Genomic DNA, 27864 nt, shown 5'->3' with positions numbered 1-27864 from the left:
TTCAAATTTAATGAGGAATGTTTATTATTATTGGAAAGTGGATTCTTTGGCATTAATTTCTTGACGAATATCTTCAAATATTGCCGCTGCTACGTCTCAGATGGTCCATCCGTTGAGTCCAATTCTCGATTACTATTTCGGACATCTTGACTGGTAACTGGCGAATGTCACTCCTGTTGTTTTGCTCCAGATTACGAGCTTCAATCTCTGGCATCAAACAGTCGGTTACCATAGCGCGATAAGGTTCGCCATTTACGGTTACGTTTTCTCCGTCATCATTTTGGAGGACATATGGACCGATGATTCCACCGGCCACACAACAAACCGTGTTTTTTCTGGATAAATGGACAGCCCCTGAAATGTCGGAATTTTGCTTTTTTATAAACTCATTGAGTCATAAATGAGCCTAATCACTGAACAAAATTTGGCTCGAGAACGTCCGATCTTCTTGGAACTTTTCAAAAGTCCATATAGCGAAGCGATGTCGCAGATTGGATAACTATAGCATACAGCTGCTCCGCAAGCTGAACGATTGGAAGCAAGTTCTTGTCACTCAAATTTTGTATTTGTGAATGGTGTTATAGCTTCGGAAGACCGTTTTTTGAAGTTGTTTTGAAGAAATTTATTATTATTAAAACGGGTGAAAAATATGTACGAATTCCCTGCTTTAAACAGTAATTAAGATTAAAAACCCAATTTTATAATATGTAAATAGTATGTGTGTGTGTAAGACACTGAACTTGTTACACATCGTCAACAAACTGGTTTCTCATTAGTTTTCATTTATCGATTTTTATATCGCAGAGCTTCTACGGATATTCTATTCGAGAAGAAGCAATATGTATCTAGAATAGTATGTTAGTTTTTTTAATATCTCTGTGAACCCGGTTTTGCTATAAATAAGTCGTGTAGTAAATCAAAAACACACAATACAAAAAAAACTAAAACAAAATCATTTATAAGACAAATCATAACTAAATGCTCCAACTCTTACTTTTTCTCAATATTTAGCGCTGTTAAAGCCACATCCAGATTTTTCAGTGATTGAATCAAATTTAAAGCCCGCACATGCCGAGCCACCTGGGCAGCGCGAAGTGTGAATGTGGAAATATTAATTGCATTTGCGCTTAATTATAAGCGGCGAGAAATGTTGACATAAACGACATTTTGCTGGAATAAAGCAGCCGTGCGGTGGCAGCTGTTGAATGACGATGTATTCAAACAAAGTCTGAACTTCGCTTCCGCTTTGCGTGGGCGAATTTTTGCTTCATTTTTGCACCGTATTTTTATTGCTGTTCGCTCTTGTTTCAGCACATAAATATGTATGCATTTGGCTGTGAGCTTCGCGACGTTTAGCTGAGCTCGCTAATTGGCGCCATAAAAACGGCATAATGTGAAATTCAACAACTTATTAGTTACCCCCGCTGCGGTACACACTGGTTTTCAACACTTCGGAAGTGTTTTGCACAGATTATCAGATAAGTCGCTGATAAGCGGCATGTTCGCAACTCAGATAGTTAGATAGATCGATAATAAAACAAAATTAAATATTTGATTGAAAAATGTTAGGTCTTCGCAGTTAAAATGAGGTTAAAAACGGTGTGAGTTATTTTAAGACAAGTTTCATTTGTTTTGATTCGATTTTACCCGTTTATTTTATTGATTATTTTTATAAATTTATTTTTTTTTTTTTTTGTTATAAAAATTTATTAAATTGCAACAGATTTCCATAACACAATATTGGAAATTGCTCAGTCAGTTCAATTTCTCTCTTTTCTATATTACAAAATATACACGCCAGCTCACAATTAACGAATTTATATTCCTTAGCTACTTAAAGCAATCCACTGACTGAAAGACTGAAGCACATCGCCATCAAACTGATGGGACCTTATCAGTGTGGCTTAAGACTTGGAAAATCTAGAATCCACCAGATTTGCACCATGAACCAAATCTTGGAAAAGACCCGTGAAAGGAATATCGATACACACACAACTTGGTATCCTCTCGAAAATAATACTGCTGAGTAAACAGACGCTGAGCAATACCAAAAACTTCCTTAGGATCGGGAAGGACCTCCCCGAACCGTTCGATACCAAACGAAGCTTCAGAAAAGGCATTTCCCTAGTGTGGAACTTCTTCAATCTACTGCTCGAGAAAATAATTTGAGCTGCCGGGCGGAATAGAGAAAGTACAATCTTCTATGCCGATGATATTGATATCATTGACCTCAACAACCATGCAGTTATTGTAGTTTTACTGGATAAGGAAGCGAAGCGAAGGTGCCTAATCTAGCTCTCTATCCACTATAAAAAGCGTGCAAGAACTGAAGCCGTATGACCATCCAAGCGACATCGCTTGCCTCTATGGACTCTTGAAAAGTTCCTTTTATGGCCCAATGGATATGTAAAAAAAACAAAACTTTCGCATTTGACACGAAGAGTAACCTGAAGAGATTCCAGGGCTGCCATTTTATTACAAAAAAAAGTTATTTCAGAACTTTGACTCAATGGAATAACCATCTGAGACGTAGCCGTGTAGCCGTGGCCAACATTTAACGGAGTTAATCTTCAAAAAATAAATGGAAAGAAATGTTCTCTCGATTTCCTTTGATAAATGTGCAAGTTAAAAGCGCTCGGTTAGATATCGACTCTCGCCCAAATTGATCGTGCTAATCGACCAATTATAAACATCAAATACAAAACGAGTTTATTTTATTTCTAAATCTTCTGACCACTTTAACATTTGTCTGTTCATTTGGTTGATGCCAAAATCGAGGTAACTTTCTGCAGTTAACTTTGTACCGTTACACCGTTGTATCACCTCGGACTGCATTCTTCTTTTAGCACAATAAAAATGGTAGCACAAGCGCAGCATATTATAATGCGGTTACCTTCGAATATATATATACAAGCATATGCATATATATATACATACATACAGCTTTATATACATATATTAGTGTTTTTATGTCTTCAATATTTCCACAATTAAGAATTGTTTTTCAGCAAACAGCTTTCATAACATATGATGTTTACGAAACTAGTTTGGACAAAATTCAAACTCGAGCACACGCGCTTACGCCTCATCTGCATAACTGTTTTCAATTCAAGAACTAAGCACTACATTAGCACTACAAGCGCGACTAAAGGCAAGACACATGTGTGCATTTGTGTGTATGCTTGTGCTTCATCCCATTAGTTAAGTTTTACTCGCTTGATAATGGCGCGAAAATGCGACTTTACGAGCGTTTTTTAGGTTATCTACGCATTACCATTAGCTTCTCCCATATAAGCGTCACTCTAAGCTCCTTGCTTTAATTTATGCTTTAATTAATTAGCTTAGGTTAATAAAACACAGCTTTTAATGGCCAATCAATCGCCTTCTCTCTACTTTCTGTCATTATATGAGATTTGTGGCTTCGCATGTTAGCTGAATTTTTGAAATCACATTCGAGAATGCCGCACAAATACACAGCTGATCGTCACCGGCACCTGTTTGATAACCGTGTGTTATTTTAAACCTGCGAAACTGCCGCCAAAAGCGGAGTAAACAATAGATATACATCAACTATCACCAAGTCAACGCTTTCGCATACTCATTAGACTGACTGACGCTCAATGAAACTTGAATCGACGGCTTAACCCTGCGGTGGTGACGCGGGCCAATGTGCATAGGAAGGAACGTTATCAAGTGAAATTAACTGTGCGGCTTTTGGGAGTGTGGGGAGAATGTATGTTAATAATTAAATTATCAATTTAATTTACAATTTCATTTTTTATTAATGAAATTAATGCTTTATTTCAACGCTAAACAATTTTTTGTGAATTTGCAAATATTGTGATAAGTCTATCACCTAACCATAGAGAGACATATCAATTTTTTTCTTTTGATTCATAATTGTATGCCCTGAACAGGATTTACTAAGTTTACCACGAAGTTACAAGAAAAGAAAGACAAGTTACCTTAACGAAATTTTGCATAAGCTTTTGGGTAAGGCATAGCTTCAATCTCCAATGTATTTTTCCAGATCGGAACAGTACATCATATAACTGACATTCAAGCTGGCCGATCAGAATGAAAATAAAGATCTGTATAAAATATACTTTCCTTACTTACATCATTAAATCGACTCGAAGATTGTTTATACCTACCAACGTTGCTAGTAAGAACTGGATACATCAAAGAGATGAGGAAGACCTAACCCTCCTCAGTGGAGTACAATTATTATGTATACAACGTTATATATATGTACATAACCATAAGAAAGTGTACGAATCGTCTAACCTTCGAAGGCTTAATGGGGCATCATATAGTTCCCTCCAACAAGGTACGGTTTGATGGTAAAAATAGCACAAATGATTCTTGATAAAAATAATGTATTGTATGGCATGACTTTATTCGAAACCAGCGAACAATTCAAATCAATAAAAACGTCATAATAAATATCAGCACATTGCTGTTCGAATGCATTTTTCAAATCGGTAGTACGTAAACTATTTATGTATCTCCACAAACATATATACGAACATGGCCACGTGTGCGCGTGCAAATTGCGTCAATTGCACCCCTCCTTGCAGCGCTTGGCCCATTGCTTTGCCATTCAATGCCTTGCTAACATTCCCATTGTAGTTGACATTTAATTAAAAGCTCATATATTCATAATATAAATATCTCAGCGCATTCTTGATTTTCCTTATTGTAAAACACCCTTATCAATATTCCGACGTATACACACACACACACACACAACTCACGTGTCGATATGTAGAATGCATCGAAATATATAATAATTGAGATCGTAAGTGCGCACACGAATTTCACTGCATGCAAACGAACTAAACAGATCGCAAGGGCCTACAAACGAGCGAAGATAACTTACAACACCCAACATGCGCTCGAGAGATGCTGACTACCGAAGCTGACATTATTAAAATACAAAGATATTCAAAACTTTCGGCAGCCGCTAAAAGCCACCTTCAGGGTTTACAGATTCAAAGCATGCGTACCTAAGTGCGCTACCGTTACCACGACAGTCGGGTCTACGTAACCGGAACGGACCCAGATTTTTTATCCAGTCCGCGCTATAGAAACCAAAATGAAAGCTCAAATCATTCTGCATTTGCATTTCAGATACTGGTCTTTCCTTTCTCCTTTTCAAAGCTCATCAAAGGGTTTGGAAACATTTTGAAAACTGGATCCGTTCTATCATACATTTCCTATTCTCTTTCTGGCTTTTGTACATTTACCCGATCTTAAAGCACAAAATATGGAGTCGAGTATTGTATACGGTGTAAAAATGAGAACAATTTTGACTTTAAAAATAGAATTACAATAATATTCAACTCTAGTAATAAACTACTACAAAGCGACGCGGAAGCCCGCGCTGATGGACCGCAAACCAAAGCCTTTGTATCGAGTTGCGACATTGACCTAGTCGAGTTCTGCTCTTAGCTGCTCTTGGTGCACACAAACGGCAGCCAGCGAGTTATCATGAGCTTGCTTAATTAGTTCACTGCTTTCGGTCGCCCGACGCAGCATAAGAAGTACCGTTGGAATTATAGTTAGTATTTAATTATGTAAGCGAACGACTGTGTGCTGCGCGATTCGCAGACGGGTTAAACGACGCGAATATAACAGAATAATTTAATTTGTATCATAAGTGCTGCTGCTGGACAGACGAACGCGATTGCCTTTTAGCAAAAAAAATTTGCATAAAAAATGAAACAAAAACGAAATAATTAAATGCAAAATACACAACTGAAATGAAGATGTTGAGCCACTCACGGCGGCAGTGGAAGCGCGTCAAAAGCCTTGCTGAAATCTCGCCAACAATGGACTAGTTGTGTTTCTAACGCGACGCCGTCAAGTTCACACAAATCGCGCAGCTCAAATAGCGAATTGTGCGACGCGCCCGAACTACCATCGTACACGCCCAGCTTTCGGTCCGCACGAGTAACGGCCCAAGTGACAAGATCAGCTCTGTGAACAAAAAGTGCAAAGTTGCAAATTCTGCGAATGTTCGAATGAGCTGCTCAGCATTCCAGTGAATCCAGAACAAGCGCTGTGGAGCGCAAACAAATTATGAAAAGTGCAATTTTTCAAAATTAAAAATATAAAATAAGAAAATATAAATGCATAAAGTAAACTCAAAATTATTCTGAAAAAAGTGTAAAAGCATTGGAATACTATAAACTAAGACTTCAAGCATTAAAGCATTAAAACAGCACAAAATGTCCAAAATGCATTGGACAGGTGCAACGTTCCTGCTCATCGTTGTCAGCCTGCTGTCTGCTTGCAGCGCTCAAATTGATTATTTCTCATCCATTTCCGGCTTAGAGAATTTGCTCCGCACCGAGGAGTATCTGCTGCAAAGCTTCCGAGAATATGTACGCGCCAGCAAGCATCAACTGCAGACACTTGAGAGGTAAGCAGCTTGGGCCGGGTGTGAAAAATTCTAGCATTAGCATATTGCTAAAAAGCAATAACTAGTGTGCCCAGCTCGGTGTCCACGTGTGTGTGTGTATTCGTGCTAGAGTGTTTCTGTCCAAGCGACACTCGCTTGAGTCTTGCTAATAAATAAGCGCTAATTTATTATCCTGATTTATCATGTTTTATGAAATATGGACAATAAAGTATGTATAACATCGAGTTTGGCAAGTTCGTTAAGTGTTCACGCAATACCGAGTTCTGAGCAATACTCGCAAAAACTCAGCCAACTGTACAAAGACAGCAAAGCAGATTTCCAGTTGTGCTAATATCTATTTGTCCCATGTGTATTATTTCGATAACTATTAAATTTGCTGTTAATTTTATGCGTGTTTTTCTGGTTTTTGAACGCATCGAAAGTTTGGGCTTCGAAAATAATCAGCAGCCCAGTGGTAATGGGGGATTTCGTGCGGGGGGTTTCCACACATATACATATGTATAGAATATTATTTATAATATACTAGTATGAGCAATGAATAGAAAGACCTTGTTCATAAATTTTAAAATTTTAATTTATTCTTTAAACTTTATGTCGTCCGCCTCAAAGTAGTCTCCCTTGACCCCAATACACCTGTGCCAACGTTTTTTCCATTCCTGGAAACAGTTGTTGAAGTCTATTTCCGGAACACCCTTCAAAGCGCGTGGCGATTCACGTTTAATGTCTTCAATTTACACAAAACGGTTTCTTCAGAGCGGTCGTTTGAGTTTGCTGAATAGCCAGAAGTCACACGGAGCTAAATCATGTGGTTGCGGCACGATATTGGTTGCAAATTTGTCGAATCACTCACGATGATTTAAAGCAGTATACGACGGTGCATTATCGTGAAGTATAGACCAACAGTTGTTGGCCTTTAATTTCGTCCTCTTTTTACGAATAGCTTCGCACAAACGACGCATAACACTCAAATAGTATTCCTTGTTAACAGTTTGGCCGGTCGAAAAGAATCAATATAACGTTGATTTTTGAACTGCTTGGAGTGGTTTTTTCAGCTTCGGTTGACCTTTGCAACGATATTCGGCCGATCATCTATTTCCGGGTCGTAAGCATAGGTCCAAATAATACGTTTTATAAAATCCTGTTAGGCGGAAATCATTGTTTCACAGACGTTAACGCGACTCGGTTTTTCAAAAAGTATTACTCATTTAAAACCTTTCACTTTTCTTAGGCCCAAATTATCTTTAAAAAGAGTTTTCATAGATCTTTCCGATATTCCAACGATGCTACTGATCTCAAACTGTTAGTCCTCGATCCTCAAGCAGCAATTCCTTTATTTTATTGACGTGTTAATCATCAGTTGATGTTGGTGGCCGGTCTAGTCGTTCGTGATCGTTCTCGACCCTCTTTGAATAATTTTTAGCAACCAAATGAACTTGTTCGCAACCTAAAATTATCACCGAAGCCCTTTTCCAACATTCTAAACCTTTCGTCATCAGAAATTTGCCACAAAATTTAATGGACTTTCCACCGTCTATAAGTTGTATAGTAAGTAATTAGTGTAGCGGTTTTAGTAATTAGTGTAGCGGTTTTCAAGCTGCCCTATGAAGCAATTGACAAACAAATATTTGTAATTTTTACTACGCATTTTTTATCATTTCTTTATCTACAAAAAATTATTTAGAAATAATTTAAAAAAAAAATTTCTTTGAGTTATGAGTCCTTGAAGTAAAGGGGGAAAAAGTACGAGGATGCGGCCTTCATTTCTATCCTTGCGATCATTTCAAAAATAACACAATGTTAGACCAATAATTTGTACAAAATTTGCTATCTCGGGAAACTGCAAAATCAATTTTTTTAAATAAATTGAAGACCACTCAAACACCAAGGTCAATTTTTCTCTTAACTTTATCTTTTCACAAACAAATTTTTATATTTTCACAAACAAATTTCAGTTCTTAATTTTTTTTGCTTCATGTGATATTTCAAGTAAATGCTGCTTTCCTGATACTAGCTTATATAGTAACCATTCTTTACAAGGGGATAAGTCAGTCTGTCAAATCAGAAATATTAGCTATTTCGATCATGTTTGTGCATACAGTTCAGTCAAATAAAAAAAAAAAAAACTGATGTGTGGAAATTTCAAAAAACGGCAAGAGGCTCTCAAAAGTACCATTATTGGAATGTACCAAAGAGGAGATTAGTTGCTCAAAGCAAATTCATTAATTTGAAGAGCAATGCTCGAAAAAGCTTACGACCAAGTACCCCTCTATTTGCACACGGCCTTGTACTATGAACAGAGACGAAATTCGCAATGATCATGAACAAACGATGAACCGACTGCGCATCTGCATAATAATACAAATGCGAAACTAACTAGCTGAAAATAAATAAAGATGAACAGAGAAATGTTTGAATTTCAAATGAAGATTTCTTCAAACCGGTAACACTGACGTTGAACATCAAATTATTACGTTGAATAGTAAAATTTGAATGTTTAATAAGTTAGACACTGACCGTTGGCCGTCGGCCGTCGGCACGTTTGCGAATGCCTTAAAAGCCTATCTCATTAACACACCTACCTACACGGCGAGCACGTCGTAAGACGACTGATACCAAAGCACTGATAGGCAAGTTGATGCTAATCGATAAGAATAACAAAAGTGAAGCCGACAATACAATAGTTCAAGTTCACAGCGTGAGGAGAGAGCATCTTTGCTATGAGAATCATGGCCAGTTTGAAAAGCACTGAAAATGTTTGTTTAGTTCAATGACTGAATGATTATGAAAAGCTTCTTCTCAAAACCTATAATATACTTTTAATACAAACTGAGCTTTATTGATTAGGGCATCAAGAATTAACGAATATATGAAATTCACATATATGGATGGAAATTAGTGAATGTAATCGCCAATGTAATGCCCTGGGCAATTTTTTATTTAGACTTGTTCTTTAAGCGGTTATTGGCGAGTTTGGAACAGTGCGCCAGGCGTTCTTCCTTTTTGTTGTTTTGCGCCAATTAGAGTTTTTAAGTATTGCCAGATTCTTCTAGAACCGTCGAAAATTCTCAGGTGTTCTGTTTTCATCCATTCGGACAACATGACCAAGCCCGCGTAGCCGGCTGATCTTTTAATTGTTTATTTAAAATTATTATTGAATGAAAAAAAAATTTATTTTAAAAAATAAATATTTGTATGCGCCTGCCTGTTCCGTTTCCTTGTTCAACAATGAATGCCTCTCACTCGATAAAACTGTCGGTGACAGCTCGGCCGCTCTTGATATTTCGTCGTCATCGTCGTCATCTAACTCAGGGCTCAATGTACGCCATGGTTTCATATAATCTACACTACAACCATGTTGTTCTACCCTTGTTACAATAACGTCTTCGTGTATACGCTGTTCTGGTAGATCTTCAATGATGTATCTATTGTAGTTTAGTACCTTCGTAACGATATTTGGACCTTTGAATACTTCATCCAGTCCCCGATGTCATATTTCCGAGATGACTGATATCGTTTGCCATAACCGTCTTCCAATAAACTTATCGTATGCTACGCTGGGAAAGCCATTCTTTGTCGACGCCTTTTAGCTTAGATTGAGCTGCCAACAAAGCTTCTTACCCACACCAACCATATGCCTGTTGTAGTTGCGTTACCTTTTCTATAAAATGCACCGAAGTTAATGTTCCAAAATTAATGTTAATGGATCAATATTAGGTAATAACTCAATGCTTTCGTGAACTGTACTTCGCTTCCATTCACGTTTTGTCATAGTTCCCAATGGTTGTAACCCTATTGTCATCGCTGTATTATAAGTTTCATGTGGTGGAGTCGTACACATTGCCGCCTGACCAACGATCGTATCATTAAATGGAATATTATAACCATCTATATTGACCAGAACAGTTGTTGCATGCCTCATCTGAACTGCCACAAGCTCACTCACAGACTTTGTACGTCCCGAAATCAGATCACGCATCTCGTCCATTTGCTTTTGCATAGGAGACATTTCACCGTTTTGAAGGTCACACGAATGTATGTAGGAGGAATATTTACGGGGCATCTACATACATTCTACCGACAACAACAACAACAACAATACGATAGACTATGCGTGGATGTACCATAAATATTGAGGCCGAAAACATTTTCGAAGCATTTCAAAACGCGCCAAGAGTTTAGGTGTTGGATAATGAATATCGAACTAAAATTTCAGCTAAGCAACCAGGGCTTATATTATTTTTCGCACTACTACCACGCGATATTCAAATGTTCCACAGCAGCCATCACCGAATAAATTGGGACACGATGACTTCCTTCTGAATACACTTTGAGCACCCACAGCCTAATAGTAGTAAATAGTAGTTCTGGAAAACTTAATCGTGTAATGGAGGACAAATTGGGAATTGATTTACTTAATAATTTGAGTAAGAAATTTTTTTTTACCTCCAAATAATAGTGATCAACATACGCTTCCAAATCCAAAACCTGATGATTTTCTGAATGAACCACAATTGTTAGTTGCCGACAATTCTATCTACAGTTTTTTTTTTTTTTCAAATATGATTGCCTTTGTTTTTTTTTTAAACATTTTTTTTTTTTTTTTTTTTTTTTTTTTTTTGTTTTTTGGCATAGCTTACTTCGATTACTTGTTGTGTTCGTGCTTTCCCTTATATTCGTTGGGAATTTTTCTGTTACCATGAACAACTCTCCGCTGCCTCTCTTTGTGATATTATGTTATGTTGACATTGTCCATACCTCTGCACCAAATAGCAGGGTGGGAATGATGAGTGACTTGTAGAGTTTGGTCTTTGTTCGGCGAGAACCGACTTTACTTCTCCATTGCCAACTTAGTTCGAAAAAGCACCTGTTGGCAAGAGTTATTGCTGCTTTGGATTTTGGGGCTGATATTGCTGTTGGTGTTGATGCAAGTTCCAAGATAGACGAAATTATCTACGACTTCGAATTTATGACTGTCAACAGTGGCGTGAGAGCGAAGTCTCAAGTGCGACAACTGTTTGTTAGACGACAGAGGATATTTCTTCTTGCCCTCCTTCACTACTAGACCCATACGCTTTGCTTCCTTATCCAGTCGGGAGAAAGTAGAACTAACGGCACAGTAGTTGACTTTACACTCTTATAGAGGATAGTACGTCTCCCTTTTCGTAGACTATTCAGAGCACACTTAAATTCCAATCCTCGGGAATGCTTTCGTCCGACCATATTCTACAAAGAAGCTGATGCATGCTCCTTATCAGTTCTTCGCCACCGTGTTTGAATATCTCCGCGGCAATCCCTTTTCCCCACCGCTTTGTTGTTCTTCAGACTGGTGATCACTATTCGAACATCTTCTTGGTCGGGAAATGAAACGTCTGCTTCATTATCATCGTTTGGGCAGTTGAGTAGCTCCCGTAAAAAGGGCTTGGCATATCGAGCTATGTCCCAAACTTTCAAACCCCTTTAAAAATCCAGTAAGCGCCGGGATGGTTTAATGGCGCTGTTGTTGTTGCAGCGACAGAATTCTATCGAATTGGCACTCATTGGTCGGAGAAAATCCGGATCCGTTCCGATTGCGTAGACCCGACTGTCGTGGAAACGGTAGCTAGGCGCTGGATCAAGTTGGCAGTTCACTTAAGTTTTTCACTTTTTTCACAATAAAGGTTTACGGCCTTGATAACTTGAATATCATTTCAGTGAACTGCATCGCATCGAAATGGAATATGCGCAGGCGGCCCGTAATACCGAAAATTATTTAACCAATCCCGTCAATGTTTACCGCTTAATGAAGCGCCTAACCACCGATTGGACGATTTATGAGGAACGCGTGCAGTCAGATGAGGCTGCGAACAGTAAGTGAATTAAATTTTGTCCATAACATTCCAAAAAGCATAACTTCATCCTAAAATAATACTTTCGTTTTCCAGCTTTCCTGCGACAAATGGTTGAGTTTCGGGAAACACTCAGTTTCCCAAGTGCAGAAGACTTCAAAGCATCCGCGGCTGCTTTGGCGCGTCTGCAAGAGACATATCACCTAGATACGGCGCAAATAGCAGGCGGTTTCTTAAATGGCGTCAAATATGGGTGAGTGATGACGGGGTTTCTGATCTTAGAGTATTTGTCATGGTAACAAAATTCTACATTTACTTTCTGAACTATGTACCTTTTCAAAACAATATACTTAGATCGCGTTTATATATTTCTTATTTGTTTCCATTTCGTCCACTATTACGTTTTTCCAGAACAAGCATGACCTGGCAGGACTGTTTTGTTTTGGGTAAGCAACTGTTCCATTTGGAGGAATACAATCACACAAAATTGTGGTTGAAGGAATCCATGCAACGACTGAGTCGCGAACCATATTACAAAGATCCGCACACACTCGAGTACGTGGAGGATGTCGCAAAAAGTTTACTCAATTTAGGTAAGCTATTTCCACCACACTCTTCCATTTCTGAAAAAATATTCTCACTCCATTTTGATACCTCACAGGCGACTTAGAAACCGCACTTAAGCTCTCAGATGACGTGTTGAGCCTTGATCCGACACGCGCAACCGCTTCATATGTGAGAAACACAATACTCAGTCCGGTTGGCGAGCGGAAACCAACGCTAACCACAAGTCCCTCATACTACCATGTAAGTCCACCAACTTTAACTAAATTTAAAGGATTACAGCTTAACACACAAACTCCACTCCGCTTCCCTACACTTAGCAAACCGAGGAATTTGAAAGGTATAAGAAAGTGTGTCGTGGCGAAATCACTGCATCGCCCACGCAATTGCGTCCGCTGCGCTGCCATTACGAAAGCAATAATCATCCTTATCGCTTTATCGCCCCCTTCAAAGTGGAGGAGCACAGCCTGGATCCGTTGGTGTTGACACTTCACGATTTTATCGACGACACCAAGATTGAAACCATCAAATACTTGGCCACGCCCTACATGCAACGCTCCACCGTACGCGACGTGGTCACTCTGTCCAAAGCTACCGACTTCCGCATCAGCAAGAACGCGTGGCTGGCCTATCAGGAGCACACTTACATGCAGGATATGTTGCGTGATTTGCACGACCTCACTGGCCTCGATGTGACGCGCTGCGAGAAATTACAGGTCGCCAACTACGGACTGGGCGGCCACTATGAGCCGCACTGGGACTTTTATTTGGTAAGCACACACACATAGCCATATTGAGTTGTGGCACAAGTGCAGCAATTTAGTTAGTACACCTATGGGTTTCTATATTATTTTCGCTTTGCTTTCAGGACACCGAACGTCTGCCCGAGGGACTAGGTAATCGCATTGCCACCGCCATATTTTATGTAAGTGTGTGTTCAATATTTTCCCGTAAATTCTTAAACAAAACTATTTTTACTAAACTCCAGCTCTCCGAAGTCGAACAGGGTGGCGCTACTGCCTTTCCGAATTTGAATTTCGCCATTAAGCCCAAGAAAGGCAATGTGCTGTTCTGGTACAATTTACACCGATCCTTGGAGGGCGATTACCGTACGAGACACGCAGCCTGCCCGGTGTTAAAGGGATCTAAGTGGAGTGAGTACAAGAATATAACACTTGTAGTTTAATATCTTACAAAGCGATCATTTTAGTCGGCAATGTCTGGATCAACGCCATAACGCAGCCATTCACCCGGCCCTGCCTGTTGCATAAGGACGATGCCATTTCTAAACCATACTTCACAATAGTATAGAACTTAAAAGTTTCCATATTTATTTCCTACTTTTAGTCGCTGTGAATATATTTATGTATATTTGTTAATATTTTGTATACACTTAATTAAAGAAAATCACATTTTATATAAACTTACAAGTTGCATTTCTTTTAAGCCTTCCTTCTATCGGTTATTCCAAGCCTAATACCCGACTATGTACATATATTGGACCGATGTCGATAATTATTGAAATTAAAAAAAAAAACATAATAGGATATAAAAAATAACAGAATTAAAAAAAAACAAATACTTTGACGCCACATTCCATTTTCAGTGTTCTGCGTTTGGTGCAAATAATAAAGATTAAGATATCATTATAAGCATATTCAGGATAGCATCTCCCACAGATGCAATGAAATAGTGTTATTTTTATGTAACCTTTTATAAAATGTAAAAAATTTAAACAAACAAACGAATTATCACGGTTTCCATGACGCTGCGTTAATGTGACAGGTAATTTAATTACACATTCTTGCATAATACACACACACACATACGTGTTCTACTGATTTCGTTTATTGGTCATTGGCCAAACTGACCATAACGGCATACAATGACATGGTGGCCTAGATTGGTTCCAGTTTAGATTCCAACATGCAAAGTAGGACCTGCAGGCAAAGAGTTTTCACAAGATACTAACCACATTTCCCTATAAATATAGTTCTCTAACACCGATTCTCTAAATATCGACTATGTACAAAAGTCCGTTTCCCAGTTCCTCTGTTGATTACTTTCAGGCAAGGCACACTGTTTTAATTAACAGGGGTTTAGTAAGCCGTATAATAAAAACACAATAACAAACATGCAATACACATTATAAAAACATACGCGAGCTAAGAATTTCAAACCACATCTGCCACAGAAAAGCTTTTCAATGTTGTGCTCTGTAACCAAACTTTTGCTTTGTGACTAATATTTGTTTCCGTTTGCAGCGAAAATGTTGTGGGTAGAAGTCTGCAATAAGCGAAGTCAACAACCAGACTTTTATACACTTCCGCACTCATGTGCAATAATTTGTATAAATCACCACAATGATTTTATGATAGAAATTCAGGAAATTAAAAAAATAACCAATTTTAATATCGTACACTAGCTCTAAGACTACAATTAGTATATATTATCAATTAAATAAATTGCTTCACTATCACTACCGCATATTAGCTTCGAGCCGTTTGCGTCAAATGTGTTGATAGATTTTCGCAAATTCGAAATTAAACATGTAACATTAATACTATTCTTTGCGCGCTCGCCATTTAGCCAGGGATTAACATTTTCAGCTACCGGTTTTTCCATATTGGTAATGCTCATGTTAGATTGCTGTTGCCATAACCATAATTCGCCACACTCTGAGGCTGTGAACAGTTTCGAAGGTTCTCTATGATGAAACCCGATTTCAGTTATGGCGCTCTTGTGTGCACTTAAGTAGGATGCCGGATAGCCTGGTTGACGAAGATCCCATACAGTTATGGAACCTTCCTCTGATCCGGCTAGTACGATATGCGGTTGTGTGGGATGTGAGGTGAGTGCAGATACATAGTTCGGCCGTCTCTCATCTTCACACGATGTCATGAAAGCCGTAACAGCTACTTCTTCATCAGTTGCTCTTGTATCGAACATGCGTATGACACCCATACGATTTGCAGTAAGCACCTCATTCGGATTGACATATTTAACAGCTGTTAGTGCAATGCTGTCAGCTTCAAGAGTGCGCCGTATTTGACTGACATCATTAGCACTGATAATATTTAACCGACCATCTTCGCCAACTGTGGCTATCTCTCTTTCAAATACCGATACTCCCGTACAAGGCGCCGCATCTCCACTTGCGTTAAATTTGTGCAGAACCTCACTTTGGTCGTTTTGTTGCAAAATATCGTCTTCAACCGCACGCTTAATTTCCACTATTGTTATGTAGCCTGGCAGGTAAGAATTTTGTAAGAGTCAAGAGGATAGTGAGATATAAATATACTTACCATCAGAGCTACTGACGACAGCTAAATCGGTCGTAATGAATTCGATTCCCGTGATGTCACTATTGAAGGATTGTTTGTCACTACAGCGGGGCACAAATTCATTGTAGTCATCGGCATATTGATTCTGCTGTAAACGCCACAAACGCACAAAATTTGAAGGCATATCCCAGCTGCCGGTCAGAAAACGTTCGCTTGCTTGCAAATTATCTGGAAGCCAGCGTATTTTAGATATTTTTTCCGAAACAAAAAATGTATTCATTCTTGTGTCCATTGCGATATTTATATATTAATAAATTAATTTAAATCTGAGTTCTTAATACAACAATATTCTTCAAATTGGACAGACCGGTTTAATTTTATTGAGGTTAATTCGGTGACAGCGAAACAGCTGTTTGTACAAAGGGTGACACAAATATTTTGTTTTGTAAAACTGTTCCCATTGCTGGTGTAGCTAAACTTGTAAATTTTCACTTAATTCTTTTAAATTTTTACCTATTATCCTAATTAGTATTATTAACCATTTCTAGCTGCTTTAAAACTGCGTAATGTTTTGATATTTGTTCATATTTATTATGTGTAGTTAAGATGCATGGAAATATTTACAAAAATGTTGATCCGTCAACACTGCATAAATTTGCGCGCGAAAATGGTTCATCTTCAATCAGCACCTGTGTTTGTCAATATAAAAGTTAGCATTTATACGCCGCTTCAATTTTACAATAGGACGGAAGTAAATAACAGAAGTACCTAATTTGTATAGCATATTTAGTAAAATGATAAGACAGCGTAGAAAAAGAAGTACAGAAGAGGTAAACTTTATTTGCTATTTAAAAGGTTGCCGCCTTTTTTTTTTTACAAGTGGCGTTGCACTTTCAGAACGCGGCATTTCCAGCAAAGGACAAAGAAAATACTGACCTGGATGACAATCCGCCGAAACGCCGTAGTGCACGTTTGACGCGTAACACACGCTCGATGGCTGAAGATGACATTGTAATTCCGGAAGAAATAGAAATTAAGCGCAAACTTCCGTTTATAAAGTACAAGGGCACTATTAAATACCATACAGAAGGACATGAAATAGCTGAAGCGTCAGACCTAATCTTGTAAGCAATTGGATGTTATACTGCATTTGTTCCTTATATTATTTGTAATAAAATATATTTTACAGTCAGTGGGTAGAAAAGCAAGTGCATACTGAATTGGTGCCAATGGCGTTTGACATGGAATGGCCATTTTCTTTTCAAACTGGACCGGGCAAATCTGCCGTTATACAAATATGTGTCGAGGAGCACTGCTGTTACATATTTCAATTGACCAATTTGAAACGCCTGCCTGCTGCGCTGGTAGCACTGCTAAAGCATCCAAAAGTTCGACTACATGGTGTAAACATAAAAAAGTATGAGGTCATCTTTTATGAATATAAATGTGTCAAATTCGTCATCTCATTTCAATTATATTTGGATTCAGTGATTTTCGCAAGCTGGCTCGTGATTTCCCAGAAGTAAACGCAGATCATCTTATTGAAAAGTGTGTAGACTTGGGTGTTTGGTGTAACCAAGTGTGTCAAACTAGTGGACGTTGGAGCTTAGACCGCTTGGCAAATTATGTTGTGTGTTATAGTTAATTTTTCAGAGGCAAAACTTAACAAGGTTTTACTAATATCTACTTTTTTTCTGCAATTAGGTAGAGCAAACTGTAGACAAAAACAAAAAAGTACGCATGAGTAAATGGCATGTCATACCACTGGATGAAAACCAACTTCTGTATGCAGCTATCGATGTCTACGTAAGTAAATCAAGTTAAATATCAATTCTTCTATGGACATATTTTACGCTTTATTTAGATTGGACAAGTTATTTATCGAGAATTGGAGAAACGTGAACAGATAAAGCTCAAAAACGAAGTGGAATTCAAAGAGAAAAATGGTGAAGCAGCATTCAAAGCTATTAAGGCGTTGGGTGAAACCTTTTTAAATAAAGCTGAAGAGATTGCCTTGGCCGATTCGGGAAAGCAAGTGGCTAAAACAATAGAGTAACAGTTGAAGTATTACAATTAACACTTTTTACTAAATTTTACACACTTTTATAACTAAATTCTTCTTTATTTGCGTAGACACCGCTTACGCGGTTATAGCTTAATTTATTATTAGTAGTATTTTTTTTTTTTTTTTAAATTTTTATGCAATTGACTTCTATAATACAAAGGTATTTTACAAATGTTTAAATGGCCAAAATATATTTATTGGTATACACTGTTCAACATTTAGTTTCAATTAATAAATGAAATTCGTATGGTAAAAAAATCAAAAATTAACATTTGTTATTAATTTAAATGTTGCAGCGTGGGACGTCGAAGAGTTATAGCTTCGATGCGCCGCTTGAGTCCTTGATTATCCAAATCGATTTGTCGTTGCTTCTTCTTTCGGTTTATCGCTGCGCTGGTTATACGTGTCGTTGGAGGTAATGTGGCGAACTAAGGATTCCACAATTAATCAAGGCATTTACTAATTTTCTCTATATAAAATATAAATAATACTCACTTTAGTAGGTTTTGGTGTGGCTAAATGGTATGTCGGCTTCTGTGAGAGTATTTTTCGTAGCAAGATATGGTTGTGCCGCTCAATTTCCCGCATGCGATCGTTAGAGAAGCTCCAACTTTTGCGGGGATTGGACCGCATTCTACAATTCATAAGTAATTAAAGGGAAAATTACTTAGAGTACTACCTATTATTGCTAACCTCAGTTTATCACTTGATCCACACGTCTTCAAGAAGTTCAAATGGAAGGCATACTCCTCTGAATTAAAACTAGTAGGTGTTTCGCTAGTAATATGTACATCAATACTTGGCTCATATTCCGCAAGCTCATTATCATTTTCCTTTGGCGGACCATCACTAACGATAGCAATATCCGCAAAGTTATTCATATTTTCTCTCAATTTCTCTCCTGATGATATGTCAAACGAATTCACGTGCACATCTATCTCTTTGTGCGAACCATGGTTAGGAGGTACGTCATACGGTTGCGGGGTATTGCACGCCAACAATACATCATCCTCTTCCTGACTTGACTCATCTTGAATACAACTTAACTCTTTCAATTTGTGAAGTACCTCGGTTTCATTTTCCGTAATCACTTCAGCTGTCGCTTCTTCATCGACATTCGAGTCGAGACAGTCCGAGACGTCGCCATTGCTCACATCATCGCTGACGGTAGGAGCAGTATTTGGTATTTCCACAATAGAAAGCGGTTCAACAAGCATTCGTTTGTTTCCAATCATTCTCGCCGAGGAGCTACGCCGAGTCAGCGCTGCCTTAAAAGAAATTTTTGGCGTTTCGATAGCTTCGTCCATACACATGGGTTCAGTGTTAATTTCGGCGATAGTCTCACTAATTACAACATCTTGATCGTCTTCGGAGGAACTATCGTAGGGTACGTAATTCTTATTTTGCAACGAGCCCTTGCGTCCACTAAAACGGCTTCTTGCGTAAGCATAGAGCTGCAATAATTCAAGTGTCATGTTGGAGTTATAGAGTGCTAGGATTCTGAGCTTACCGAGCTGTTAGATGGTACCGTGTCAGGTTCTATTTCACTATCACTGTCCGTTTCCGATATTTCAGGTATCTCATCCGTGTCGTTTTCGAAAGACTCGTTCGCGTATGGGTCTTCATCAGAATTCAATTCATCCGACATGGTTGCTTAATTTAAAAGTACTCAATTTGTCAATATTTTCGCTGTTTATTTGTTTAAATTAAGTAAACAAAAAGTGTCAGTCTTTGAAGTGTCGGCTGCTGGCAAATTAGAAAAATGTTTGAGCACAAGTGCAAATGGCAATTTTTTTGTGATTATTAATAATATTCTTGACATTTTTTACATTGTGAATTTCAAAAGTGGATTTGAAAGTATGTATTTTTATTCTGCTTTGCTTACGTGCGTGTGTGTATTGAAGTGGCCGGCGTGTAAACAAAAGCATTCGAACCTGTCACTGCTAAAAGTAAGTGGCTGACTAACGGTGTTACTAGCGAATCGTTGAAGGCGTGATGTAGGTTAGCGTAATAATAATAATGGTTCTTTATTTTAGTTTTGAGGTCCGTTGCAGTTTCGTGGTGGTTAAAACAGGTGATCTTTTTTGTTGTTTTCCAACCACATACAAAGCTACCACCACCAAACTTATTGGTATAACAGGTACGGTAAATATGATTGTGCGGAACAATCAAAAGAGTGTAATTATTATATGTATATGTACATACGTATACAGTCTTACATATGTACATATACATTCAGTAGTTGTTCGATTTTGTATCGACGACTGTCAATAAATAAGTGTGAAGCGAAGTATATATAATAGTATGTAGGTACATGGCATGTATATATGTTTATACCTACATACTTATATACAAGTATTTCTTACAAATAGAAGTTTGTACATATAAACATATGCTCTTTTATGTATGCACATATGCGTATGTATATAATAAAAATATAGAAACCCTAAGTTTGATAAATTAATGTTTACCAAAATATTGAACAGCACAGGATATGTACTGCATATGTATATGTATGGATGTGTTCACTTGTTGTCTGGGCAACGCTTTGCACTTGCGCATTGCTCAGTAAACAATGTCATGAAACAATCATAACAATTTACTGCAATCTAAGCCCGAAGAAGGTTTCAATACTGTGACAATAACGTTGTTGATACAAAACCTTGGCGGTCAAAATTGAATCAAAACTGTTCTAATGTGAATCGCATGTTGAACCAGTGAAGGTGTCTGCATCGACCAGAACAGATGATAGTTAGAAGGGGCAGGGCCGGTTCAAAAAGCAAGTGAGTCTAAAACTTCTTAACGGCTGTTTTCTCAAGAGCAATGGGCTTGCAACATGAGGCCTAGCGTTAACCTGAAAGAAAATTACTGTATCTGGTCTAGCTACTATTTCCGGTCTTTTTTCGATAATCATTCAATCTAATTTGATGAGTTGATTCGCTAGAGTTCCCCAAATATTTTGCGCATGTGTTTGTTGGTAACAACTGACCATATGAAACCACTTGAGGGCAATTTTTTCATTTTATTATCATTATTATTTAGTAGCAGTATTAGGGTTGCCACTTGATGCTAAGAGTGCTGTATCATCAGCATAAGTTGCCGTAATTGTGGAGTCAGAGCTGACCACTGGAAGGTCTGCTGTGTAAAGAATGTAGAACACAAGGGCGAGTACACTGMCTTGGGGCACGGCAGCACAGACAGGTCTCAAATCCGACGTAGCATCACGAGATCTAACGCAGAACGTCCGATTGTGCAAGTAAGACTTTAGCAGCAAATAATAAGGTGCCTTAATTTCATAGGCCTAGCTGCCAGACTTTGTCAAATGCTTGGCTGACATCAAGGAACACATCAGAGCAGTACTTTTTATTTTCCATAACATCAGTTATAAAGTGTTCTACGCTATTACATTGTTTAATTGTGCCATGAAATTTTCTAGTGTAGTTAACGCGACTAGCTAGCTCTTCAGGAGCTCCTTACTCGATAATTAATTACTGTTTGGATCGTTTAGATCATCTACGTGTGCACTAAGCATTCAACTATGGTAACCATTCAGCCTTGATTGATAATTGATTTGAAACAAAAAAGTGATTGGCCGGTATTGTCAGCATATTTATACCGCAATAATTGATTTCCTCTTGCTAATTAATCACATCACTTAATGAAGAAAGTTGATTGAAAAAGTATTTTAAGGCAAGGTCACATTTTGGCGTTAAATCGAAGCGTTAATTGGAAATCAGAGCTCTGAAGAACTTATTTGTTCCCAAAGACCACTTGCGATATAACATTCCATTCAGTTTTACTTAAATTCAATAAGCGCAACTAACGAAATTCATATAAAAATGAGTTTCAAATTAGCTAGAAACAGCGGTTTTAGCTGTTGTCCAACCGCGACCAACTTCATGTGTAAATATTGCCTGTTGAAAACTATACACCTGAGAGCGAGAGTGTGCTCCCATTGGAGTTTGCGCAAACATGAACTTGGACTCTGTTTCTTGGCGGATACGGTGGTTGTTGGGAGAGCGTCGAAGGGTAGGCTGGAAAACAACAATGCGGTTAACAATAGTGGCGCTGAGTGTCCACAATGCGTATGTGGAACACAAGAGAGCGACAGCGCCTGGCAGCTAACGGAGGCGAGCGCTACTTCAATCGGCCGAGAAGACTCGTAGCGTGAAGGTGCTGCTGGTGAAATCGCGCGCGTTCACCAACAAATTAAGAAGAAAAGACAGGAAGATTTTTTATAACACTTTCTGCTTCAGAAACATACATAACGGTAGGACTTTAGTGACTTGTGGCGAACGAAGTGCGAGCATTTATTTGGAAATTCGTGTGAAAAATTACATAAAAAGTGAAAAGAAATAAAATCGAAAGAAAATTTTTTAAGAGATTAAAGAAGAAGTGCTGAAAATCCTTAAGTGTTTGGTGCGAATTCACACGGTATGCCAAGTGAAAAATGGCTTTTGTGAAAATGTGAGTGATTCGTGCGGAATGTCGTAGCTTAAATTGTTAAATCAATATAAGCGGTGCGAACCGGGCTGAACTGAGCTGTGTGGCGGGGTGCGGTGTTGCGTTGGTCGTTACTAAATAATAATTCAATTGAGGTGAAGTTGTCGCATGAAGTCTTGCGTGGGCAAATACGAAGCAACAAACTCACTTTCAGCGTCTAATTAAACTACACAAACATACGCACACACTCACATGCACACAAAACAATTACACACTGCCAGGCGAGCGCTCGTGTGCGTGAAGTTTGTGGATTCACAAACAAATTGGTGCGCTTTGTTGGTATGGCCATGTGTACCAGGTCATTGGCAGCGCCAGCGACAACTTTCAACTCTTTATGAACACACACACACACACACAAACACACATATTTTGAGCATGTATGTCGGTGTACCATATGTTCGACTATGTGGCTATGAAGAAAAAATTCCAGGCATTATGAAAAGTGAAAGTGACCGCAATAATGTTTCACAAAGCCCCACAAAGACAATAATAAGACTTGAATAATTCACGAGACAAGGTTCATGGCGAGCTCCAAATCAGCGCACACCCAAAACAAAAAGAAGGCTCACCAGCGGCATACACATACATTCATACATACTCACGTAGGCACATAAATTTCCAAAATTGTATGCAAAACAAGCAGAAGTGTCGGAATAATGAAAAGGAAACGCTGTGTGCTAGAATATATTAATTTGGCACAACATGGCGTATGAGCAACCAACGAGAGACCGTAGCATGCGGAGGCCAAAGTGCGAGTCAGCGAAAGTCAGTGTCGACTGTAGATCATAAAAAAGTCGCCATCCAAGCTTGAAAAGGCAACAGCCGACACACACTCAACTCGCAACACAAACACACACGCACACACACACACATGTTAGCATGTACTATGTGTTTTACTATGCGAGACCTCCTGCCGTCCCCATAAGATAGAAATTAGTACAGCTCGAAAACGGCAACACAAATATACATGTTTTTTGCATTTTCGCATTTTTCATTGTGCCATTCATTGATCGCATTTGTATTTCTCTCCGAATTTGGCTTTGTTTGGCAGTTGAGCTGTTGCTTTGGCAGAAACTCCCTTCAGTAAAATCGGTCTGTGTGTTTGCAAAACTGTTGCTTATGGCCTCTATCGATTCTTGTGTCTTTCCCACTGGCATTTAGTTACTCGCGCGCGTTGACATTTCAAATACAGCTTAGGATGACAAAAATATACTCTAAAAGCAACACTTAGCATGCAATAAGTGGGAGGCTGTTAATATTCGTATTTGCAGTAAAATTTTATAATTTTTTACAAAGTGATTAATTGGATTATGGGTATAGCAGGGTTAGGATATTGTGGTTATGTGCCTTTAAGTCCTTAGATTTGCTTTTCTTCTCTTATATCCAATATCAGCTTCACAAGATATTCTTCAGTTAAAGGGGTCTTCTCGTTTCCAAACAGGTCATGTAAAGCACTAAAAGAAAGATTAAAACACAAAGCACATTTCAAATCTTTACCAAAAATATTTTCCCATCAAAAATAATTTAAAAGTGAATATTTAAATAATTTCCCTAATAAAAGCCAAGTGATGAACTCCCACACTTTTTTTCAACTTTTCTGTAGCCTTTTATCATACTGTAATTGCATTTAACTAAGAATTATGGCTTTGCTAAAATTATCCAACGTTTTTTAGTCTACCGTCTTTAGCATAACAAATGCGGCTCATAAATGCACGTCTTTTTATGTCAGGCTGCCGCGGTGGCACGAAGCCTTTTTCATTTAAAGTTCCAATTGGATAAGAGGGGAACGGGGTGCTGCAGACCAAAGAGAAGTTTTAAATTAGCTGCAATTTGTGGGTGAAGAGTTCCGCGATGCGTAAAAGTTGGAAAGTATGTAGTCAAGCTGATACTTTTGTATGAAAAAGCGTCATGGGATAAAGACTCTTACTTACAAAAGCAAACTTTGTGAAAAAATGGCAATATTTTAAGCTTAGTGTTTTTGCTTTGTATTTTTCCATCCATTCATTTTTCTACTCAGAAATAATGCACCCGAAGTTCAGTTAAGTGCTAAGGCATAATCTGATTAGTACCCAGCACTAAGTAAACGTGTCCCACGAAGCGCAGAATCCGATTATTCATTACTTAGAGTTACTTCGGTTAGTTTCTACGAGTTACCCTTGATGTGGCCCACACTTAAATTGCTATAAATATACTTTTGTAGAGAGAAAAATTCCTTTAAGTAGGTCTCAGGTCCCATCTGTTTAAGAGTTAGATGCCAGGATGTCTAGCCTTGATATTGTATAGAATCCGGTCTACGTAGTGTCTTTTCGTGAACACCTATGACGAAAAACGTATAGATCTAAACAATGCGTTGGTCAGCGTCCCAAATGGTCAAATGGAAGGGACAACCTTTCCACCTTGTTCGGGTTCGAGGCCGACCTAAAACCACTGTCTTGTTGTGGGCACCCGGCCCCAGTGCGACTTCACACTGACCTAAAATGAAAATTCTACCTGTCTTTAGGTTTAAATTACAGTCACCACGAATCTACCCAATGAGCAGATTGGCGCGAAGACTTACCGATCTAAATAGGATTAGATCTCCGAATTAACAGCACTCGGTAGTATACAGACCGCGTCGATTTCGGTGCGTAGAACCGGCCGTTGTGGGAATTGTCGAGGAGGAGCATAATGAACTCCTCTCTAAGCAATTTCTACTGGGGTCCTTTCGCTGAAACCATCCTTGCAGCCACTTGCTTGGAAAGGAACCACCTCTTAGGAGTATCAAGAGGTGGAGCCGTCAACATATTCAACGACTTCTCCCCAGTGAATGGCATATTTGGAGTCAAACCAGACGAAGAACTCGAGTTGCCGCGAGAAACAAGAGTGACCCTTGCGCAGCTTCGTTCTGAATACAGTAGCAGATTAAACTCTTACTTATCCAGAATAGGCCCTGACATATCTAATATATGTCCAGCGAGCGAGGAGACTCTAACCCTAACTCTACTCGTTCCTTCCAGTTTAGCAGAAATTATCTCGGTAAATAATAACATCTCTAAAGTATTTACTGCTTCCTTAGCGCCGGCCACACTTGCCAGAAAGACACTAAGCTAGTCTGGATGTATAGTTACCCACAGTGGATACCTTTCCATAAGTTCGTTGGAGTAATGATATACTGCTTCAGCTTTGTTTAAAATATTTATCAGAAAAATCTTGACGAGAAAAGCTCGCTTGTAGTCTCATGCAAGCCTAGACCTTAATTAATTCGATTTCATACTCGCACAACAGCCAGCTAGCGCGCTTATGACAGACAAAAAGACCCAACCTGGCTATGATGCAGGCGGCACGCCGCCAGTTGTTAACCACATAATTAAAGCGCATAATGATCAAATGAGCTACAAAATTAGTTAAACAAGCATCATCGCCGTCTGCACTCAACTGACGACAGGCAGGATAAATGAAAAAACCAGACACTAAGGCATACGCACATATCAGCAAATTAGCGCACTCACACACACCCACAAGTCTTTTTATCGTGGTCTGCATAGGCAAATATCAAGTCGCTCGAATAAAACGTGTCGAAAAGCGCGGCACATATCTGCAACGTGGTTTTCTGCGGCATGTTGCAAGCTATAGCAATTTAATGATATGGCGCCACGATACTTCGCGAGCTCTTCTCACCACAATTGCCGTTGCTTGCAAATATGCCACGCCGCACTCACTCACTTACCACAATACACGTTACGCTCCCATTGCCGCGCGTATGCCGTGCTGCTCATAGACGCACGTAAGAAATTAACCACGTTGCACATTCGAAAGGTTTCATGAAAGTCACGCATTTATGTAGTTGCGCTCACGCGAAGTTGAAGGTGTCCTTTGTGCGTAATGAGTTCGTTGCGGCGCGACAAACGCCAACCAACAAAGCCACTCAGCCAGCCAGCTCGCGCACCGCCGTTGTGTAACGGCGTAACTCAATAAAAACCCAACGAAGAGTATCGTTGACTATCAATTCGTGCATTTTTTGTAGCAGGCGCACTCGTGGTAATGCCATTTACCGCAACGTTCGGAGCAAGATCCACCGAGGATGTCAACGCGAACATTTGTGCAAATGAGTTAAAGTGCCGCAATTTGGTGTTGGTCCATTATAATAAAAGTACTTATATAAGAGCACAGTGGCCACAAGCGCAGTGTCGCGAACGGCACCCCGTGCGGTACTCGTAACGTAATTTAAAAGTTAGTGTCGCAGGCGCCCGTTGCCCCAGTTCAGTTAGTGCGCCGAGGCAATTGACGCCAACAACGCTTGTCGGTTCACATTGTTGTGGTTACTATGCACGTTACACATGCTGCAAGGGATGGGTGTCAAACTTTAAGCAACAACAGCAGCATCGACAGCGACAACACGCGCAAAAATAGCGCGAACAATCATCTAAGCAGGCAACTGAAGAATAACAGCGATAGTTGTTGTAAAAATAGCAGCACAAACGACATTAATAAACGCTGCAACACGACGAGTGACGGCTGCAATACACAACATCCGGCGGGCATTCTGCGCCACAGCTGTCACATACACAATCGCCCGCGGAACGACAATCACCCACACTTTGCGATTGATAACCTAGAAAAGCATCGATTTTTCGACGCTGACGTCAACGTTGACGCTGTGCACAGCAACGGCATTTGACGCACGCGACACGTAATAGACAGTTGCCGGAGCCGAGATAGCGGAGTCGACGGTGTAGCCAGGAATAGCGCCGAGGCAAACGTGCTGTTAAAGAGGTGTGAACTGCAGCAACAACTAGAAAATTGTGTAATAGCAGATTCGCAAAAATCGCCACTCTTAACACCCATATCGCCCGTGCGCCTCTCGTCCTGTTTTTCCTCCACTTCCCATAGTTCCCCTTCGACGTCTTGCAGCCAATGCACTATCGTCTTTAAGGCGCTGCCACCTCCGCCGTTGTCAGCATCGACGCATTCCATAGCATTAGGACGTACATCGTCGCCCCCGCCAGTGCCGCCACTTCGTTCGTCGTCGTTGTCGCAGTGTTGTTCGTCGCCAACACAGTGGCAACCGTATCCGCACAACTTCTCACTGACGCTGGCAGTGTCGCCAGTCGCAAGTCATGTTAGCTGCAACAGCAGTTGCCCACGGCTCGCAACGACATCAACAGGAACGACAAAGGCGTCCGCGTATAAGAGGGCGCCGTCGTTGCTCTACATCAA

The 27864-nt window shown here is 39.3% G+C and overlaps 5 protein-coding genes and 1 long non-coding RNA gene across 6 annotated transcripts; 3 read left to right on the top strand and 3 right to left on the bottom strand.

Annotated features, from left to right (window-relative positions):
• On the bottom strand, positions 1-1089 carry LOC108972496. The gene is made up of 2 exons (XR_001993637.1): positions 995-1089; positions 1-941 (listed from the first exon to the last, which is right to left on the bottom strand). It is a non-coding gene; the product is annotated as an uncharacterized LOC108972496 (long non-coding RNA).
• A 4491-nt stretch (positions 1090-5580) lies between these two features.
• LOC108972078 (prolyl 4-hydroxylase subunit alpha-1) lies at positions 5581-14219 on the top strand. Its single transcript, XM_018938547.1, has 9 exons — positions 5581-6427; positions 12119-12273; positions 12349-12505; positions 12664-12845; positions 12914-13059; positions 13137-13586; positions 13685-13741; positions 13805-13970; positions 14027-14219. The coding sequence occupies exons 1-9, from the start codon at positions 6234-6236 to the stop codon at positions 14125-14127; spliced, it is 1608 nt and encodes a 535-aa protein (XP_018794092.1). The 5' UTR covers positions 5581-6233; the 3' UTR covers positions 14128-14219.
• A 986-nt stretch (positions 14220-15205) lies between these two features.
• LOC108972347 (nucleoporin Nup43) lies at positions 15206-16483 on the bottom strand. Its single transcript, XM_018938891.1, has 2 exons — positions 16122-16483; positions 15206-16064 (listed from the first exon to the last, which is right to left on the bottom strand). The coding sequence occupies exons 1-2, from the start codon at positions 16390-16392 to the stop codon at positions 15256-15258; spliced, it is 1080 nt and encodes a 359-aa protein (XP_018794436.1). The 5' UTR covers positions 16393-16483; the 3' UTR covers positions 15206-15255.
• A 286-nt stretch (positions 16484-16769) lies between these two features.
• On the top strand, positions 16770-18377 carry LOC108972222 (Werner Syndrome-like exonuclease). Its single transcript, XM_018938747.1, has 6 exons — positions 16770-16930; positions 16998-17224; positions 17290-17517; positions 17589-17730; positions 17805-17906; positions 17965-18377. The coding sequence occupies exons 1-6, from the start codon at positions 16895-16897 to the stop codon at positions 18154-18156; spliced, it is 927 nt and encodes a 308-aa protein (XP_018794292.1). The 5' UTR covers positions 16770-16894; the 3' UTR covers positions 18157-18377.
• A 5-nt stretch (positions 18378-18382) lies between these two features.
• Positions 18383-19946, bottom strand: LOC108972213 (protein hemingway). The gene is made up of 4 exons (XM_018938738.1): positions 19676-19946; positions 18859-19619; positions 18661-18799; positions 18383-18593 (listed from the first exon to the last, which is right to left on the bottom strand). Exons 1-4 carry the CDS (start codon positions 19811-19813, stop codon positions 18444-18446), a joined length of 1188 nt encoding a protein of 395 aa, XP_018794283.1. The 5' UTR covers positions 19814-19946; the 3' UTR covers positions 18383-18443.
• Positions 19947-22335: 2389 nt separating this feature from the next.
• On the top strand, positions 22336-27335 carry LOC108973275. The gene is made up of 2 exons (XM_018940427.1): positions 22336-22632; positions 26675-27335. Exon 2 carries the CDS (start codon positions 26972-26974, stop codon positions 27323-27325), a length of 354 nt encoding a protein of 117 aa, XP_018795972.1. The 5' UTR covers positions 22336-22632; positions 26675-26971; the 3' UTR covers positions 27326-27335.
• Positions 27336-27864: the final 529 nt, after the last annotated feature.

Source organism: Bactrocera latifrons, unplaced genomic scaffold (genome assembly GCF_001853355.1).
Source record: "Bactrocera latifrons isolate USDA-ARS-PBARC rearing strain unplaced genomic scaffold, ASM185335v1 scaffold_11, whole genome shotgun sequence".
Lineage (NCBI taxonomy): Eukaryota > Metazoa > Arthropoda > Insecta > Diptera > Tephritidae > Bactrocera > Bactrocera latifrons.
Note: the sequence above shows the minus strand (reverse complement) of the source record. Positions and strands in the feature narration are given on the sequence as shown.